At 40.5% G+C, this 21,125-nt stretch overlaps 3 protein-coding genes and 2 pseudogenes across 3 annotated transcripts; 1 reads left to right on the top strand and 4 right to left on the bottom strand.

Moving 5' to 3' along the window:
• Positions 1-1,347: 1,347 nt before the first annotated feature.
• Positions 1,348-2,273, bottom strand: LOC148699422 (uncharacterized). The gene is made up of 2 exons (XM_088699899.1): positions 1,863-2,273; positions 1,348-1,770 (listed from the first exon to the last, which is right to left on the bottom strand). The coding sequence occupies exons 1-2, from the start codon at positions 2,271-2,273 to the stop codon at positions 1,348-1,350; spliced, it is 834 nt and encodes a 277-aa protein (XP_088556025.1).
• Positions 2,274-4,547: 2,274 nt separating this feature from the next.
• On the top strand, positions 4,548-5,369 carry LOC148699421 (uncharacterized). The gene is made up of 2 exons (XM_088699841.1): positions 4,548-4,904; positions 5,025-5,369. Exons 1-2 carry the CDS (start codon positions 4,548-4,550, stop codon positions 5,367-5,369), a joined length of 702 nt encoding a protein of 233 aa, XP_088555967.1.
• Positions 5,370-10,574: 5,205 nt separating this feature from the next.
• On the bottom strand, positions 10,575-11,037 carry LOC148699420 (uncharacterized). Its single transcript, XM_088685599.1, has 2 exons — positions 10,807-11,037; positions 10,575-10,733 (listed from the first exon to the last, which is right to left on the bottom strand). The coding sequence occupies exons 1-2, from the start codon at positions 11,032-11,034 to the stop codon at positions 10,575-10,577; spliced, it is 387 nt and encodes a 128-aa protein (XP_088541725.1). The 5' UTR covers positions 11,035-11,037.
• Positions 11,038-11,441: 404 nt separating this feature from the next.
• LOC148699419 (uncharacterized) lies at positions 11,442-14,702 on the bottom strand (annotated as a pseudogene).
• A 4,219-nt stretch (positions 14,703-18,921) lies between these two features.
• On the bottom strand, positions 18,922-19,758 carry LOC148699418 (uncharacterized; annotated as a pseudogene).
• Positions 19,759-21,125: the final 1,367 nt, after the last annotated feature.

Genomic DNA, 21,125 nt, shown 5'->3' with positions numbered 1-21,125 from the left:
CCTTCTTGTGGAACCACACAATCCATACGGAGGAGTCTAAGTCAAATCCAAGCTCGGCATCATTGCTCTAATTGAAGAGATTGAGAAACCTCAACAACCTTTTGCTAGCACCGTCGTCGAAGAACAAAGCCTCGCCATACCACATCCACTACTTTGTCAAACAGTAAAAGTATCTCATATCATCAGGATCGAACATACTCCAGATTTGACGGACTTGTTTTGACCCTCAAATTCTGGAGTCGGCTCGCTCATTTGGAGGAAACCAAAAAACCCTCCAGCCCAGTTCAAGAATACACTTGTGGAAAGTCAAGTACAACAAAGCACGTACCGATTCGTCAGTTTTCTCCAAAAACAAGAGTACCTTATATCATCTCTTCTCCCTGTTTCTTCTCTTTATCTTTATTGTTGAATGAGAGACATGGAGAATGAGTGCAATCAGCCGAAACCCAAGATCAACCTACCGATCTGAGACTGATTGCTTGGAACCTTGATTGCTTACCTTGTCTGTCACCTCCTTCGGCAGATCTCCTCGCTTAGAGACTTGGGGGACTCCTACTATATGGTTTGTATCGCACTTGACCAAACTTGAAACTACAAGTAAGCTTCAAATGAAAATGATATATTACCTTGTGCGTCAACGCCAACCAAAGATACCACTCCTGGATGAAGGAAAAGTACTCCCAAGAGAAGATGCCACATCTACTTACAGGACAGATAAGGTAAGTGAAGGTGACACCACACTTCGGTACTTGGAAGTTTCGTGATTACTCAATGGCTTGGATCTTGCAAGTCCCCAACCAAGGAGCTTCCCTCACTCGGGAACTTAGGGGAGCAATGTTTGTACCATACTTGACCAATCCCAAAACTACTAAGCACCGGTCAACAACATACCGTCAAGGACCCACAAGACTTTTCCTCCAACCAGGAGGCCAATCACAACACGACACATGTCGGTATCAGAAGCCATTCACAGTGCGACACGTGTCAATATCAGAGGCCAATCACAACACGACACGTGTCAATGTCAGAACAAAGCTAGAAACTCTCTTCTATAAAGGTGGATCATTCTCCCACAATAATCCCTAATGTCATTTGTACTAAAGTATTCAATAGAACTCACTAAAAGAGAGCTTGAACCTATGTATTTGTGTAAACCCTTCATAACTAATGAGAACTCCTCAACTCCGTGGACGTAGCCAATCTAGGTGAACCACGTACATCTTGTGTTGTTTGCTTCCCTATCTCTATTCATTTACATACTTATTCACACTAATGACCAGAGCAACCTAGCGAAGGTCACAAACTTGACACTTTCTGTTGTACCAAAGTCCTCGCCGATTTTGTGCATCAACATGAATCATGAGTGAATCTTTCAATCATACAAATAGCCAAGGAATCAAGAGCATCAAGACCTTGTCGGCTTGATTTAAATATGTTGAATTCAACTTTGATATCACTAAGTCCCAGTGTCAAAAGCCCACTTCTACAATGAATAACAGCATCCGCAGCAGCCAAGAACGGCCGCCCAAGAATAATAGGAATTTCGTTGTTAGGATTTTGGACAGGTTCTATGTCTAAAATAACAAAATCAGCATCAAAAGTGAACTTTCCAACCTGTACCAACACATCATTGACAACTCCACAGGGAGTTTTGATCGATTTATTTGCAAGTTGCAATGTAATGAAGGTTGGTTTCAGATCACCAAGCCCAAATTGCAGAAAAACAGAATAAGGCAATAGGTTAACACTTGCTCGTAGATCAAGCAACGCCTTTTCGAAAGTATGATCACCAATAGTACATGTGATGGTGGGGCAACTAGGATCTTTATATTTCCGAGAGAATTTTCAAGTGATTACTGAACTTTCTTATGGACATTTGACTTAAGTTTCGGCGTACAAAGCTCCTTGAGAAATTTAGCATATGCAGGGACTTGATCAATTGCATCTAACAAAGGAATAGAAATTTGCACTTGTTTGAATAACTCCAAAATCTCCTTGTAATTTGAATTCATCCTGGATGATGTCAATCTTTGAGGAGACGGAACTCTAGGCACATGAGATGTGGATAGATCAGATTTGTTTGAAGAAGGGATTGTGCACTTTTTAGAAGTCATTTGACTGCAGGATTGATGCTTTTCACCCCTCTCATCATCGTTGTCTTGAGAATCAGAATTTGCATCACTCTTAGGCACGACCACCTCATTATCTACTTGTTTACCACTTCTAAGAGATATAATTGAATTAACTTGTTCATGGCCCTTTGGATTGGTCATCGGCTGGCTTGGAAACTTACCGTTTTGCCTCTCACGTATTGCATCAGCGAGCTGTCCTACTTGAGTTTCTAGCTTCTTAAGTAAAGCTTAAGTCTATTGTTGGAAAGTCTGAGCGCTTTGTTGAAATGCAAGTTGACTTTGTGCAAGGGCAGCTATACTATCCTCCAGAGATGACTTCTTAGATTCAGAAAAACCAGTTGCAATACCTTGAGGCTTTACTGTTACACCCCACCCCCAATTATTTTGCAAATTTCATATTTTCCCCAAAAGGTTTTTGAAAGTTACTTTTTGGTCCCTTATCCTAATCTAATCCGGACCCTTTATCTCGATTTCTCTTCTCCCCTACGCTACCACGTGGCAAACACCTAACTCCCTTTCTCTTTCTCTTTTCCTGATCTCCATGTCTCTCTCACTCTCACCGTCTCTTTGTCACTCTGTCTCACCCTCCCTTAACTCTCTCCCTCGGACTCTCCTATTCATGTTGACCCACGCACACCCAAACCACCCTGATGTCGACGCTGCACCATCGTGACCCACGAGGATCTCCCCTCCCTCACTCTATATCTTTTTCTCTCTTCCTTCTCCCACAGGAAGCACCGAGAGGGTGCAATGGTGAACTTCGTCGAACTCCACCATTTGCAAGTAGGTGAGGCTCAGAATCGTTTTACCCTATCTTAATTTGGATGTTGGTATGAATTTCTGAGTATGTATACCTGTTTTGGTGAAGGTTGGACTTGAAATCAGTTCGGGTGTGTTAAACCAAGATTCTGGCAGGTACCTATGGCTTCCAGGCCATTTTCTTGCCAACTCTGGCCATGATGATGGGAACCAAGGGTATATTTCAATTCCTTACCTTCGGGGCTTCAATTTGGTATATTGAATGACATGTTTTGGTTGAGTTTTGAGCTCCATCGGAGCTTGGGAATTCTCCGGCTGAAATCCGCCCTTCTCCTTCCTTAGAATTTGGCGACCCACCAAACCCAAGGCCTTTGGGCCTTTCCAGTCCAAGTCCCATAACCCTATTCAAATTTGTCTAACCCATTTATTTAAGTTAAGCCCAATAACCTTTTGGAGACCTAGCCCATACTCTGGGTCTTGTTAAACTTGGGCCCGAGCCTTTTTATTTTCAGTTAGGCCTGCGCGCCGAGTGTGTGTGTGTGTGTTTGTGTGCGCGTACGTGCATGCTGTGAATGTGTATGCATGTTGTGCATATGTGTGTGTTTGTGAAGTAAGTGTGTGTGTGTGTGTGTGTGTGTGTGTGCGCGCGCGTCTGTGTGAGTGTGTGTACATGTGTGTGTGTAAGCATGTGTGAATGTGTGTGGTGCACTTGCGTGTGTGTGTGTGTTGTGTCGTGCGTGCGTGTGTGTTGGTTTGGGCTTAAGCTCAAACCACCCCTTTTCACCCTAACCCTTTTTAACCAAAAACCTTAGGACTCGAAAACTCAAAATCTCTCCTAGGCCAATTTCGATGTTCCAAATCCGATTTTGGCGTCCATTTCCTAGAATTCTACCGTTTGGGCATAGTTTGATAAATTGTACATTTTTGTGCTTAGGTGAACTTGCTACTGGGGATTTCCTTCATCCTTTTCCGCACAACTCTGCTGCTACAGAGTATCTGTGAGTGGACCCCTTCTAAAATTACATGATTTCATAGTTTAATTGCATAAATGAAAAGCATGCCTTACGAGTTTATGGATTAATTTTATGTTAAGCATGTTTATTGAAATGTTGATTATCGTCTCGTTATTTTGTAAGGAATTAATTGTTGGCCTATATTGAGCTATATTTTAATATATCGTATTTTCTATAAAAATCATGAATTGGTAGACTATCTGATGGATGACGATAGGATTCTAGAACATGTTTAGAAACCCATCTTTATAGTATAGATAATGGATGACTTTATACTATGAAGTGGTTATTTATAAGAGGCGTAACTATTTGTGCGTAACTAGTGGACGCTAGGCCTCCTAGGGCGAGGATCTGGTGTTGGCAGTTAGGCCGAGAGAAATAATCCCTAGCTACGGGCTGAGGGACATGGAGCAAGCATTAGGCCGGGAGTCGGTAATCTCTGGCTACAGGCGCAGAGACCATGCTAGCATAGGGCCGGGAGTTATACTTATTCAATGATCTTACTAGCAGCACACCGCGCTTACGAGGTGATCTATGAGACGATTGATGTTTTGATTTCCGTGATGTTTTTCCGCGATGTCTTTTGAGATGTTTTTGGCATGCTAGGGTTTTTAGTAAACCTATCACTTATTTGATCGGCCCAATGCCTGCAGGAAAGGGCAAGGTCCGCTATGCAATCGTTGCAGTTGACTACTTCACAAAGTGGGCCGAAGTAGAACCCTTGGCAACCATTACTGAGGCAAAAATAGAAGACTTCGTATGGAAGAACATCCTTTGCAGATTTGGCATTCCTAATGTGATAGTCACGGACAATGGGCGACAGTTCGACAACAAGAAGTTCAGGATGTTCTGTTCTAAGTTCAACATCAACTTATGTTTTGCCTCCCCAGCTCATCCCCAGTCTAACAGACAAGTTGAGGCCATCAATAAAATAATCAAGCACACTTTGAAAACCAGCTTGGACAAGGCTAATGGCTGTTGGCCAGAATTTGTACCCCAAGTTATTTAGTCATACCGCACTTCATATCGGACTTCAACAAGAGAAACTCCATTCTCACTTGCCTTTGGTACAGAGGCCGTTGTCCCAGTTGAGCTTGAGTAAGCAACGTTCCGAGTCCAGAACTACATGCAAAGTGAAAATGACAAACAACTCACCCTCAACTTGGATCTAGTCGAGGAACACAGAAACCAGGCTCACTTGAGGAATGTCGCCTACAAGCAACGCATCTCCAACTACTATGACTCAAGAGTCAAACCTTGCTCTTTCAAAGTGGGGGACTGGGTATTGAAGAAAAGACTACTCTGCGACAGAGTCCCGAGTGAAGGCACGCTCAGTCCAAATTGGGATGGACTGTTTGAAGTTATTGGCATCAGTCGCCCTGGTTCCTACAAGCTCAGGAGCGCCGATGGCAAAATCCTTGGCCATACATGGAACGCTGATCACTTGAAGTACTATTACAAGTAGACTCACACTGTACAAGTGTTGAGCTACAGCCATTCGGCATCCTATGTAATGAAGGCCATTTGGCATCAATTCAATAAAAAGGTGATTTAGAAAACTTGGTCCTAACTCCCTTACATCCCTATCACTGAAATGCTCAGGTTTAAAGCTTCAATACGAATGCTGACAACATGAAATAAAGTCTAAATATGTGTCAACATGACTTATATCCAAACAAGGGATCTATTCAAACATAGCCAAACATTTATCAATGACAGTACAAATACTTGGCAATTAAAATCAAAGCGCACAGTATAAGGTTGCAAACATACATAAACAAAAAACCCTCCGCCTTATAACATGGCACGTGCCAGACAAACAACAAACTAGTCCATTCAGAGTACATGGCACATGCCATACAAACAACAAACTATTACATTCAAAGGTATCTCATATCATCAAGGTCTAAAGTAAAAGTATCTCATATCATGCTCTTTCCCTGTCTTTTCCTTTGTCCTTGTTATTACTCGCATGGCAAAGTAAACGAAAGCAATCAGAGGCACTTGGAGTCAGTCTTCTGTTCTGGAACCGACTGCCTGGAATCCATTCCTGATTGCTTACCTAGCGTTGCTCTCGAGTAGTCATCTTCAACGGTTGATACACTTCCAGAGAAGAGACCACTTCTGCAAGGGGAGCAAGCAAGGCAAGGGAAAATGATACATTGAAGCATGTGGAGACAAACATAGGCGGAGTTATCCTCCAACCCTTTTCAATACGAATTGGAAAGATTGAACAAAGAAACAGACCAAAGGAGTAGGCTCAGACCTTCGGGGGAGACCAAAAGAATCCTGCTGCCCAGTTCAAGAGTAGCACAAAGGAAAATCAACGATGGGAGGAACCCCTGTGGAATCAACAACATCAAGCCTCAATGAAATCAACAAGGAGAAGATGGAATTTACATTCCACAACCAGATTTGCGTCTCTAAACTCTTCTCTTTGTTATTTACATTCTGCCATGTTTAGTATGTTTAAATGCTTTTTGTGTGTTTACTTATGCTTTGTTTGATTTTAAGCTTAAAACATTGAGGACAATGTTTGATTTAAGTGTGGGGGGGTAACTAATGTTGTTAATGCAAATTCGTGGGATTTTATCGCCCATAACTTCAAATGTTGTTCCTTACTGTTTTAAGGTGTTTTTAAGTTGTTTTAGAGTGTTTTAGTATGTTTTGTTTTTATAACTCCGAAAATACCATAAAAAGTTGAAAAAATTGTTTTGAAAAGCCTAAACGTTTTTATAACTCCGAAAATACCATAAAAAGTTGAAAAAATTGTTTTGAAAAGCCTAAAAAGAGTGTTTTGAGTCGTTTTTGTGTGTTTGTGTCTTAGGGTACCTTCCAACACAATAATGGGATTTGGTTTGTAATTGCATGACTGTTAAAAAGAGTTATAAACATGGATGAAAGTTTGATTTACTCTTGGTATATGCTTGGTTATGGTTATAATGTATGACTTCACATGCAATCATAAAAGAAAAATTCGTTTTTGTAACATGCTTGAAGGAAGGAACTCAAACAAACGCTACAACCCTGAGAGACTTGAGCCTATAACGTTCTTTGGAGAGTATAATCTGTGATTTCCTGTTTTCTAAAGTCGTTGCATGATCTCATTATTCCTTGCTTGGTTACTACTTAGAATGCAATTGTATCATGATAGAACTAAATGCTAGAACTTATATCCGTTTCATTCAAAGCATGATATTGATTACATAACATACAATAAGATGAAGTTGTTAGTCAAGCCAAAGCCAAAAAGCCTATCCCTTTTCACATGTATTGTAGGATTACCCCTTTTGAGCCTTTTCAAGCTTATTTTCTTTGTTAACCCCTTGTTCTTAAAAGGATAGTGAAGCATGACTTAGAATGAACTCCTTTTGATCAATATACTGCAGAAAATAAGTGTGGGGGAAGATAATAGGGCACGGCCAAAGAATGAAATAAAGAAAAAAAAAATTGTTGAAAAGAAAAAAAAAAAAAAAAAAAAAAAGAGTTGAAAAATAAGTGAGAATGATCTCACAAGCATTGGTTATTGAAACTAGGGTCCAAAAGAGTGAATTTGACCCTAGTTGTTGCATGAATCTTTCCTTGTGTTTAAAAGTTGATTTCTGCCATTAAAAGTGAGTTTAAGTGTCAATTTCATTACTTCGCTTTCTATTACCTTTGTTTCACTTTACCTTTCTTTGTTAAACCATTACCCTTAGCCCCGTTACAACCCTCAACTTCTATCTTGATGTTATGTATTCAATATGTGGAGTTTGGAATTGATATGAGCTTATGGAATCACTGGTTCTCATTCTAAGTAGTAGCATTCCATTCATGAGATCATATACATGTTAATAATTCCGGAAAATGCTTTCCTTGTTATAACATATGTGAGTGTTCGTCTACATGTTTACATCAATCTTCTCACATATACCTAGTGTAGGGAGTGTAGTCAGAAAATCTGTGTGAAAAACGAGTGCATATCTTGTAAGGATTTGAGCAAATTCTCTAAGGCATGTTACTACATTCAAAACATGGTTTTAAATGCTTAATTGTGAAATAATATGTGGTGACTATGAGTAAGAATGTACTTAAGTGTAAAGATGGCTAAAATCTGTGGGAATAATGATTTTTAACTTGTCATGTGCATTGGAAATCCCTAAGACGATTGTTGGAAGGTTTAGGTTGTGTTTTACTTGTTTAGTGTCGTTTGTTTGTATGTTATCGTTTTGTTTTGCTCGAGGACTAGCAAAAGCTAAGTGTGGGGGAATCTGATAGGAGCATATTTAGGCGACTTACTTAGCTTGTTTTCGTGCATTTATGTTGTTGTTTCTTAGTTCTTTAAGTGTTTTAAGTCATTTTCGTATGATTTCAGGTTCTAAGGGCTAAAGGAGCAAAGAAGTGCATTTTGGAGCCTTTTGGAGCATTTTTTGGGCCAAGAATGGATAGCTTATGCTTGGAGCCAAAGTGTTGGACAAAATTGAAGCTTTGTGTGCACTTTAGAACATAAAACAAAGGGCCTAGCCCAAGCAAACAAAGCCTTAGAACCAGAAATTCCCATGCCAACACATAAACAAAGCCCTTTGCCATGCATCACATGCATTTTCATCACATTCACACACATGCACTCCCATTTCACATCCACTTCACCCTTTGCCGTGACTTCACATTGCATTTCCAGCATGCATTCACATGCATTTTCAGCTACATATTCACCCACATACACTTTAATCATTCAACACATGCATTCACACACCAACAACCATTTTGTGTCGTGCATTTCATCACCTTTCCAGCTTTCCCTTTCAATTCCAGCATGCATTCACATACAAAAACAGCACCATTCATTCTATGCCGTGCATTTCATCACCTTTCCAGCTTTCCCTTTCAATTCCAGCATGCATTCACACACCAAAAACAGCACCATTCATTCTATGCCGTGCATTTCATTTACCTTTCCATCTTTCCCTTTCATTTCCAGCTCTAACTCTTCATCATTGCAGCCACAAACACCTTAAACAAACAACATATACATCTCCACTCCTCCTATAAATACCCTTGCATTCATTCACTCCCCATTCAATACACATCTCATTTCATACACTTCACACAACACAAACACAACCCTTGTGCCGCAAATCCCCTTCCATTTCTGTGCAGTTTTTCTCCTCCATTGCAGCCACTATCCAACCACTTCCCATCCCTCCAAAACACTTCACATAATCCCCAAAGCTCACCTTAGACCTTGTGCTACAACAACGAGGAAGAAAAGAGTGCCTAAACGTTCATACAATTCAAGTTTGAGTTGTTGGAATGTTTAGGTGTTTCTTTGATTTCAAAGTTTAAATTGAATTCTCCTTGTTTTGTACGTATGAGAATGGAAGAGAAGAGTGCCTAAACGTTCATACAATTCAAGTTTGAGTTGTTGGAATGTTTAGGGGTTTCTTTGATTTCAAAGTTATGAGGAACTAAACCCCCTTTAGCTAGGGGGTGATTCGAAACTATGTTTATATTTGCAATATGAATTGATTAACTTTCGTTGGAATTTCATAAGTTGTGGATTCAATTTGTTTAACCGTTTGATTGATAACTTATTTATGAATGTTTATTAAGAATGCGCGCTTAATTTTCATGCATAAATATGACGCTAGAATATAAGTGAATTTCACCTAATCGTTATGAACTTATATTCACAAGTAGTGGAGGTTGCTTATAAACAATCGTGTTAAACGAATTCTTGGCATAAGTTTCATGCGTATTCCATAGTAACGAATGCCTCGTCAATACTTATAGTTTTCATAATGCTTAATGATCTTTGATTGTATCTTTATTGTGCTTTTCACGTAAAGGACTTTTGGAGAATGTGGTGAATTGCGTTGCGCTAACCCATCCAATTCATTGACTTAAGGAGAACTTGACGGTTAATTTAAGCGGACCTAATTAACCCGGGGTGGTGAGTTTCACAACTTATTGAAAGACCAACTGAGAATCAATATTTTATGCAAGTGTAACATGTGTGGAGAAGAACCCCTTGGCTATTCCATCATCCATATTTTTATCACCTTTGTATTTACGTTTTGCCCTTAATTATAATCTTTCCATTTAATTTAATCTTGCCCAAACACATTTCCCCCATATTTCGTTGAGTCTTAATCATTCGTATTTGTTTTATTTTCGTGTTTTAAGTATTTGGAGTCTTGTGTACTTGTTTTGAATTCTTGTTAAGTAAGTTAAGTGTTTTAAAAGTTAGTTTTATTTATTTGAGTCAAGTGTTTAGTATCCCTAGTTAATCCCCGGTTAGAACGATCCCTACTTATATCCTTACTACAATTGTCACAAATAGGGTTTAATTTGTGCGCGTATAATTCTCGCATCAGTACTCATCCATCTCATCACAGTACTTTCGGATAATGCTTCCATTATCGCAACGCTCAAGGACGTCCATCCATTTCCTTTTCTCAAAATTAGCCGCCCGGATGCAGTGAGGTTTAAAAGTATCGTGAAAGGCCTAGGAACATAAGAACTCCTGCATGGCAGCGTCCCTCTCAGTTGGGATACTCTTCTTTAGCTTAGAAACTTCAACCAAGGCACTATCCAACTCCCTTTTAACCTTGGAAACTTCTAGGATAGTGGTCTCCAACTGTTTCCCAGTCCCCTCCAGTTGTTTCTTGAGCCTCACATTCTCACCATTTCACCTCTTCAAACTCTCAAAGTGTTGATCTTTGAGGCGGATGGCCTCAGCCAAAGCTTTGCTCGTTTTTCTGGCATCATTCACAAGCTGGTTATTCTCTTTAAACTTTGCCTTGTACCGCTCGACCTCTCGTAATCTGTTGTCATACTCAGTCATGACCTACATGACAGGATGATCGTCACTACCAAAAAAAAAAAAAAAGAAAATAAAGAAATGACAGAATAACACTTACATAAGAAGATAGCCTCATCATCCGGTCACGATCTGATTCATTCTCATCTAACGGCTCGCCAAGCTCGTCAACAGTGGATCGACGTCCTGCCAGGCAATTATTGATATACCTAAAACTACTTGGCTGCATGGCAACCTTCAAATCCTTGCAATGGATGCTGCCAACCTCTTCCTTATACTTCCTCTTACGGTTGGAGCTAGGGTCACCTTCTTGGTCAGTGGACTCCATGGTTGGAGGAAAGATGGGATTGATGGTAGGAAGAGGAGGCAACAGTCGTCTTTCCTCCCCTGTAACTATGGCAATAGCACACCCGATCGCCTCAGCTTCAGCTTTCTTTGAGGCAGTAATCTTAAGGACCTCCTCTGGTGACTTAGGTCTAGGGGCTGGCCTTACCCGGAGTTTACGAGCTCCCTTGTGAAACAAAATGTCATCTACGGGAACTAACATGGGCGTTTTCCCTTTCTTGGTGCTAGTTCCCCCTTTCTTGCTCACTTTCTCCACTGAACAAAAAAAAAATCAAAGTAAAGAATACAACTTTGTAAAAGAAAGAGGGGGCGAAATGAAAGATACAGCTTACTTGCTCGTCTCTGGCACTCCGACACTAGGGGCTAGAAACCGTACTTTCGAAACAAAGGCTATAGCTTGCCCAAATGGCTATCCTCCTTAGGCACTCTTAACACCTTCTCTACATCAGCCAGCTCCTGTCTGGACAATTTGATGTTGCCTCGCGTCACTGCATAAAGGAAAATGTCAGACGCAAGAAGAAATCACAACAAATAGCAAACAATGCGAACAATGGATATATTACAACCTACAGTCTGGAAGTGAGTAAGAACATGTCGCTTAGGAGTGACACCTCTAACATGCTCCCAATCATTATAAAGAAAGCACCAACGATTTTTCCAAGTGCAGTACACCTTTTTCTTACCAAAGACAATACGCTCTCTCTCACTCCGACATGCACACTCGTCATACCCAGGGCATGCTTTCACCGGGCGCATCTTATAGTAGTAGCGCCACTGATGGAAGGAAGGCTCACCTAACCCACATTCCATCCAAATAATATAAAACCCGATCAAGGTATCCCAAAAACCAAGATTGAGTTGCCCAGGCGCATATCCAATGAAAGATAGCAACCATTGCAACCAAGGGTGCAAAGGCAACTTCACCCCTAAGGTTAATAATATTTGGGGTATAGAACATAGCATGACCCTTGGGCGGTTTAGAGGGAAATTCTTCATGATGTACCAAACGCATTCCTACACTGCGGGGGATACTACATGACTGCATTAGGGCCTCAACCTGCCTTTCGCTATCTAACAAGTTTTTCTCTAAAAGGTCGGTTGTGAACTCAGAGCGAAATATGGGTATGGCGTCAAAAACAACCCCCTCACCCACTGACATGAAGGAAGAAGAACCAATATTGGCTAAGGTTTGACAATTGCGAAAATCATGCAACATTTCTTTGGTACAAGACTCCAACAAAGGCCCTGAAGACTCCAACATTGCAAGCTCAAACCTAAAGCTAGAGCTAGGGGAGCCCTCATCACTAGGACTTCCAGACTCTGACATCTACAACAAACAGAAACAAACTCTATCACTACATGAAAGATCGAAACATAAGGAAGTTCCTATGGCATGAAGAAAAGCTCAACCAATTCGTCATGTTCTTAACCAGATACATGAACACTCAAACAATTCAACAAGAATGAAAGCATGCAATCTAGTGGAGAAGACTACCAACCTGAAGATGGTGCAAAGCAATGTTGGAATCCCTCTCAACTAGAGAACACTCTGTCTTCCTAAATTACTACAAAATGAGCAAATGAAGGCAAGGTAAAGAGTGGAGACTTATCCTTCTTATATAAGTTCAACAGGACCAAAGAAATTCAAAATTCAAATTCAAACCATGAGAAAACCCCACATGGAAAGTCTTCAAACTTCCACAAGCTAGGGAGTTTCAAACTTCAAATTTTCTGTTCCCCCCATTCCAAGAAAAAAAAAATCCAAAAAAAAAAAAAAAAAAAAAAAAAGGAGGGGGAACACAACAACTTCATCAATGGAAGACAACAACAATTCTCAAAAGCTTCACACACTCTTGATCAAGATAGTGTGAAGCAAAATCAATTTATGGTGCCAACAAAAACTTCAACAAGTGAAGGGCAACAACAAATGTCAAAAGCCTCACACACTCTTGATCAAGATAGTGTGAAGCAAAGCCAACTTATAGTGCCAACAAAAGCTTCAACAAATGAAAGGCAACAACAAAGGTCAAAAGCCTCACACACTCTTGATCAAGATAGTGTGAAGCAAAACCAATTTATGGTGACTAACACAAAAGCTTCACCTACAAAGCTTCAACATCAAACAAAGCTTCATCAATGGAGAGCAACTACAATTCTCCAAAGCTTCACACACTCTTGATCAAGATAGTGTGAAGTAAAATCAATTTATGGTGCCCAACAAAGCTTCAACACAAAAGCTTCACCTACAAAGCTTCAACACAAGTGCTTCACCTACAAAGTTTCAACACAAGAGCTTCACCTACAAAGCTTCAATACAAAAGCTTCAACACCAAAGCTTCAATACAAAAGCTTCAACACAAAAGCTTCACCTACAAAGCTTCAACACAAAAACTTCACCTACAAAGCTTCAACATCAAAGCTTCACCCATTAAAAATATATATATTTTTTCGAAAAAAAAAAAAAAAAAAAAAAAAAACAAAGAAAGAAATGAGCCTAGGCCTCCCCTTCTTTGGGCCTAACAACTTTCATACCAAATATATATGAAGGAGGAGTTTTGGGCAACCACTTAGAAAGGAAAATGGTGAAGTTTTGTTTGGAAAATTGCCTACTAGCAAGACACCTCCTTTGTCAACTCCCTGGATCGGAGACTTGGGAGACTCCTCCCATATACCACTACACCTTGGTACTCGGAAATTTTGCAACTACTCAGTGCCTTGGATTTTTCAAGTCCCTAACCGAGAAGTTTTCCTTACTCAGGAAATTAAAGGAGCACTACTTCAACCTACAGGGTCCACCCACGAAGTTTCAACATGCAAACTTCAACAAAATAAAAAATTCAAAGAACTTAGTGAAGGATACCTTAGTGTATTTAACACAACATGTTGAATGAAGTAAAGCTTATTTATTGATATCTTCGATAAATTACAAATACGTGCATATACATGAATCAAAACAAACAAACAGGAGGGCGCCTTCACAAACGTTTGCTCAGGAGAAGTCTCAACACTCGGCAAAGCCCTAGAAATAGGAGGCACCAGAGGGTGATTATTTGGAGCCTCAGTACTGGGCAAAACATCAGAAAAAGGAGGCACGAGAGGTTGATCATTTAGAGCTTCAGTATGTGGTACAGCCCCAGAGGACGAAGGCAGTAAATGCCTTTCGAACAAACTCACAAACCTCTGATGATCATTTAAAATTTGACCCTCGGATTCTTGTAACTGGTCAAGCTTTGTCTTCATGGTTGTAGCATAGCTATGTGTGAGCATGTGCAACTGTTTATTCTCATGCTTAAGCCCTCTGATCTCCTGTTTAAGACTTATTACTTCAGCTGCCAACGATTCACCTTGGCGGGTTCGAGCAAATAGACGTTGGGCCATATTAGACACAGAACCTGCACACTGAACACTGAAAGCCAGAGAATCCTTAACAGCTAACTCATCGGATCATTTGGTAAGTAGTCTGTTGTCTTTGGGAGTGAGAAGATTCTTGGCCACCACCGCAGCAGTCATATCATTCTTCATCACAAAGTCCCCAATAGTAAGGGGACCAATAAGAGATAAGAAGGATGGGCGCCATATGTTATCCTGAGGAGACATGGCTGCCTCTTCTATAGCATTCAAGTCTAAACGACAGTCGGACAGGCCAGACATTCTCAGAAGATATGAAGAAAAAATGAGGTACAGTAAGTCTTAGAAGTATGAAAATAAGGGAAATATTCCTACAAGCAACAACTTTCTGAACGTACTTCTTGAACTTAATTAGTGCTCTTATAAAAGAAAGAGCCAGATCTTCAACAGGGCTGCTTGTTCAAAAATCGAAGAGGCACCACTCTCCGAATTTCGAGAAGCGGATTTCCTGAGTTAAAATTTATTAGCAATCTTCACATGCGACATCAATTCCTCGGATACCAAGGACAACTTTACCAAAAGACTCTGACAAAGTTAAGACAGGTAAATGTTGAAGGCCCAGTTACCTTACTATTACCCACAAGGATAAAGGAACAGCACCACTGCTTGATTATTGGAAAATCCTTATGTGTGTCAACCTCTGTGCTCCGTGGCAAAGCAGACTTGCAAAAATGCCCAACCTTTCTTCACATCTAAGAAAACACTCCCAACAAGATTGCTTGCCCAGAAATCGAAGAGGCACCGTTCTCTGAATCTCGAGAACCATATCCCCAACAAGATTGCCTGCTCAGAAATCGAAGAAGCACTGCTCCCCGAACTTCGAGAGTCGGATTTCATTGGATAACATTTGTCCACAATCCTCACACGCAATATCATCTTTCTGGATACCACAGACCACTTTTTCAAAGTGCTCTGACAAAGTTAAAACACATGAACCTTGCAGTGACCACTACATTGCTCTGACCGAGAAGGGTAAAGGAACAGCATTACTTCTCGCTGTTGGGAAAATTCCTATATATGTCGAACTCCATCCTCCACAGCCAAGCAGACCTGCCAAATAAAAAAAAATGCTTAACCCTTCCTCACATCTGAAATGGCACTCCCAATCTAGCCTCTTGAAATACTCCGTTTTCTTCTCCCTCGATAATACCCCTGCCAACCAATCACATCAGAGCAAGAATATCTCATATCATCAGGATTGAAAGCAAGAGTATCCCATATCATGCGTTTTCCCTGTCTTTTCCTTTGCCCTTGCTCTTACCTGCAGGGCAAGGAGAAAGAATGCAATCAGTCGGAACCTGAAATCAAACTTTCGATCTAGAATTGATTGCCCGAAACCTTTGCCTGGTTGCTTGCCTAGCATTGCTCTCGAGTACTCATCCTCAACTATTGTCAAGGTCACGAATTCCTTCGGCAAATACCTCAGAACATTTGGTACGATATTGGCTCTTTGCACTGAAATTGCCAAGCATGGATGAGTCGCTGAAAAGTAGTGCTTTGAAGGACCATTTAAATGCAAAGATTGCGCACCATTTCTGCTATACAAAAGATTGAAGCAAAAGGTTCAACGACGAGCTAGAACAGATCACTACAGCATGACGCCCTTCTTGTGGAACCGCACAATCCATACGGAGGAGTCTAAGTCAAATCCAAGCTCGGCATCATTGCTCTAATTGAAGAGATTGAGAAACCTCAACAGCCTTTTGCTAGCACCGTCGTCGAAGAACAAAGCCTAGCCATACCACATCCACTACTTTGTCAAACAGTAAAAGTATCTCATATCATCAGGATTGAACATACTCCAGATTTGACGGACTTGTTTTGACCCTCAAATTCTGCAGTCTGCTCGCTCCTTTGGAGGAAACTAGAAAACCCTCCAGCCCAGTTCAAGAATATACCTGTGGAAAGTCAAGTACAACAAAGCATGTGCCGATTCATCCGTCTTCTCCAAAAACAAGAGTACTTCATATCATCTCTCTTCCCTGTTTCTTCTCTTTATCCTTGTTGCTGAATAAAAGACAACGAGAATGAGCACAATCAGCCGGAACCCAAGATCAACCTACCGATCTGAGACTGATTGCTTGGAACTCTGATTGCTTACCTTATCTGTCACCTCCTTCGGAAGATCTCCTCGCTTAGAGACTTGAAGGACTCCTACTATATGGTTTGTATCGCACTTGACCAAAGCCGAAACTACAAGTAAGCTTCAAATGAAAATGATACATTACCTTGTGCGTCAACGCCAACTAAAGATACCACTCCTAGATGAAGGAAAAGTACTTCCAAGAGAAGATGCCACATCTACTTACTAGACAGAGAAGGCAAGTGAAGGCGACACCACACTTCGGTACTTGGAAGTTTCGTGATTACTCAATGGCTTGGATCTTGCAAGTCCCCAACTGAGGAGCTTCCCTCACTCAAGAACTTAGGGGAGCACTGTTTGTACCATACTTGACCAATCCCAAAACTACTGAGCACCGGTCAACAGTATACCGTCAAGTACCCACAAGACGTTTTTCCCAACCAGAAGGCCAATCACAACGCGACACGTGTCGGTATCAAAGGCCAATCACGGCGTAACACGTATCGATATCAGAGGCCAATCACAACATGACGCGTGTCAATGTCAGAACAAAGCTAGAAACTATCTTCTATAAAAGGGGATCATTCTCCCACAATAATCCCTAATGTCATTTGTACTAAACTATTCACTAGAACTCAGTAAAAGGGAGCTTGAACCTATGTATTTGTGTAAACCTTTCACAACAAATGAGAACTCCTCTACTCCGTGGACGTAGCCAATCTGGGTGAACCACATACATCTTGTGTTGTTTGCTTCCCTGTCTCTATTCATTTGCATACTTATCCACACTAATGAGCAGAGCAATCTAGCGAAGGTCACAAACTTGACACTTTCTGTTGTACCAAAGTTCTCGCCGATTTTGTGCATCAATAGAGTTCATTGAGAGGTATTGGAAGTAGAAGACTACTTCTACTTTGTTCGTAAGGATCAATGGCTTCATCTTCATAACCATGTCTTCCGTATTATGCAGATAAGTTTAATATAATTAGTCGATCTCTATTTTATATTGATTTGATTTATTCGTGATCCTAATGTCTTCTTGTTGTGATTTCAGAATATGTCTTATAGTTCGAACTCATCTCTTGCGTCGTTGGCGAGTTTTGACATCACTGCTAGGCATAGTAGACCGGCGTTGCTCGGTTCCTTTCTTCTTCTTGGAGTTTTGCCTCGATGTATTTGGTGATCTCCGGAAGAGGTTGAGAAATTTGGAAAAGGGTTTGGGCTTTGCTTCTCTGGAGTTCCACCTCCATTTTTGCTTCGTGGAATGGGAGAGGATGAAGAAGCAAAGTGCTTCTTTTTCTACAAAGTAAAGAAATAACAACAAATACAAAGGAAAGATTAACCCAAAAAAAAAGGGTTTATACCTTTTGAGTCCTTGCCTTTCCTTTTTGTCGTCCACCCCTCCTCTGTATTCTTCTATTCCTCTTCCTGTTTGTTTTCTCAATGCCCTACAATTTCTCCACCGTTTCTGTATCTCTCCTTCGTTGCTATCTCTTTCCTATCTCTCATTTTTTGTGTTGATTTCTATCTTCCCCTTTTTCTCGACAGAGATAAGTCTTTTATAGACTTTTCCTTGACAATTTGGATGAAGGAAAGTGGGTGTGGGTAGTGGAATTGGAACCACTTTCACTATCTGTTGCAGTTTTTAGAGATATGAAGAGAAAACTCCCCTTTCAGTTTTCTTTCCAACGTGGAGCAACTGCTCCCTGTTTTATCCACTTTTTTTTTTTTATCAGAAAAGGGCTTTAATCCATATTTGGACTTTAGCTACTTGATGTTTGGGCTTTAGGCATGAATGGATTTTTTTTTGGAAGCCCAATTTAATTTTTCTAGTGGATTTTTTTATCTCAACAGATTGCCCCCTCAAGCATCATGTATGAAATTTTGTTGCATGCATGAGGCTTTATAACTTTCATGGGCTTGGTTTTGATAGTAGGGGAAATGCATTTTCTAATGACAAAACGTATGACCAATTTCTTCTGTTAGATTCTATCAGGCTCGTTGTCCACCATAGGATTTTCTAGCTGTGAAGACTTGTGTGCCACCACTCCGTTTGCAATTTGATCTCACCATGAATGAAATATATTTTCACATTCTTCTGAAGATGTGCAGCGATTTACCTACATTAAATTTGGTGGGCAGAATATATTTTGGTGATTTTATGGCTGCATCCAACTTTTTAGATTGCATACGTACCCCGTAAAGGGATCCAGCCAAATGTAGTTCACCCCTTAGTTTTCAGGGTTTTATTTTTATGTTTTTATAGCTGCACCTAGCTTCAATGTTAGACTGCCTACATACCCCTTTTGAGGGATCAAGCCATACGTAGTTCAAAGTGCATTTTTTAGAATACCTTATAGGGATTTACGTCTAAAGAGCTCACTCTTCTTCTATCCCCTTGTCGGTCTCTTCAATTTCTGACCACGCTTGAGACCAAAATCACTTTCAGGCAATTTGCTTTTCAACATTGCATGCCATCGAGACTACCTCATCAAATGTTTAAGGCTCTGCAGCAGCAACAAAAGTCCCGATCTCGGGTAAGAGGTTATGTGAGCACATTTGTACTGTTGTCACCTCAGTTAATTTCTCTGTGCATTGTAGCTTTAGGTTTCTCTATCTTGTGATGAAATCATTTACGCTTCGTCATGCCTTTGCTTACAATTAGCTAAATCCACTATCGAGATTTTTCTTTTGGAGCTAACAAAGTGTGCAAGAAACAACTTTTGTATGTCATCCCATGTATTGATAGAACTTGGAGGCAATTGTGTGTACCAAGTGAAAGCCGATCCTTTTAGGGACTGCACAAATTGCCTTATTAGCAAGGCATCATATTGTGATGCCTTTCCACAGGCTGAGTAGAAGTCAGCTAGATGTTCTTGTGGGGTGCCGTTTACGCCATCAAATTTTTCGAAACTCGGTATTTGATATCCTTTTGGGTATGACATTGCATCGTAATGTGCAGGGTATGGTCTTTGGTACCCTAAAATTGGCGGAGTTAAACTCATGGAATTTACGGATGTTCTCGTCAAATATTTTCGTGATTTCTTATTGTGTGATTTGACTTAAGGAACTTTCCTTTTTCGTCTGGCCACCACCAACAACGTTAGCCTTAATGGCTAGCTGTGAAGTTAATGCTGTAATTTCGACATCTTTTTTAACTAGCTTCCTTTGCATTTCTTGAAGCTGCTCTTCTAGACTTGATGTGCCAATTACCATGACTGGCATAAACACTACATGTTCATTTTTGCTCTCCAACCATTTGGGGATGTTGTTCAAGGCAAATGCCTAGAAGCAGGATTGATGTAGTCTTGTTTGAGCAATTGATTGTTTAATATGATCAATACATGGTCTTGACTGGGCTTGGAGATCGGGGAATGCCCCCTGTGATTTCGAGCTATCATGAAGCCCCACGACTTGGTTTTTAAACTTGACTTGAGATTTTGGAGATGCCCCCTATAACATGTGGGCTTGAACTCTCATTGCCTCATTGTCATGTATTTTCATATTCATCTTCTTGGACTTGACACAATTTGTCACCTTGGAGTGCCCCCATAGGTGGTGTGTGTTAGCAACCTTGACTTTACCTTCAATGTACCACGCTTGTGATTTGATATTTGAGACGGTATTGTCTTTCTTGGTAGGTTGTATACGCCTTGTCGTGTTCTTTCTTGAAACTGTCTTTTCTTCTCTAAAAGAAACCATCCTTACAGGCTCCACAATGATTAACGTGATTGGAATTGAGCCAATCATGATTTTAGTTGTGGTGCAAGCTTTATCAGCTGCAAGTGCATTAGTCTTGATGACTATGTGCTCTTTGGCCTTTGCAGCTTTGGTTGATGCAAGTGGAGCTTTGGGATGCCTTCAATAGCTTCCACAACAACATCTTCACTTCTTTTCTTCCTATGAACTTTAGCAACTCGTTTCTTTGCATTTTTGGCGGTGTTCTTTGATTGAGTCTTTTTCTGCACAGTCCTTGCAACTTTGGCAGTTACCTTGTTGGCTTCGACTCCAGGATTTGACTTTTGAATATTGAATGAGGCTAGTGCTTGATCAATGATGAATGACATTCAGTAACCAGCATGCCTTACACGTCTTGCCTTGGCATGAGTTGTCGGAAGCTCATGGAAGTAAACAATAACTTGTGGTGCCATCTCGTTTCCTTGCGAGAAAATAAGTAGCACATAAGATTTCATTTATTCATAGTTAGAGATGAAAAGGTGAATGGGTCCCATTGGGCATGCTAAAAATCATGTTGAGCAAAAATTGTACACAATATGCAAACAAATAATTCACTTGACACAATTTCAACTTCGTTCATTTTTCAAAGAGAGGTTTATTAATTTGAATTCGACCCATTCTGGGCTACGCGCCTATTAATTACAACCCTTCTTTTAGGAAACGAATATCCTTTGATTCCAATATGAATAAATCGTAACTTGGGGATTTGGGTGTTTATTTGATTTTGTGATTGCACCTAGGTAGAGCCCTAGATTGCCTACATACCCTCGTTGAGGGATCAAGTTACACGTAGTTCTTTATGTATTTGTTGGGGTTTGATGCCTTGTGCAGTTTTAGCTCGTGCG

Source organism: Pyrus communis, chromosome 1, assembly GCF_041283825.1.
Source record: "Pyrus communis isolate YQ-2024b chromosome 1, ASM4128382v1, whole genome shotgun sequence".
Lineage (NCBI taxonomy): Eukaryota > Viridiplantae > Streptophyta > Magnoliopsida > Rosales > Rosaceae > Pyrus > Pyrus communis.
Note: the sequence above shows the minus strand (reverse complement) of the source record. Positions and strands in the feature narration are given on the sequence as shown.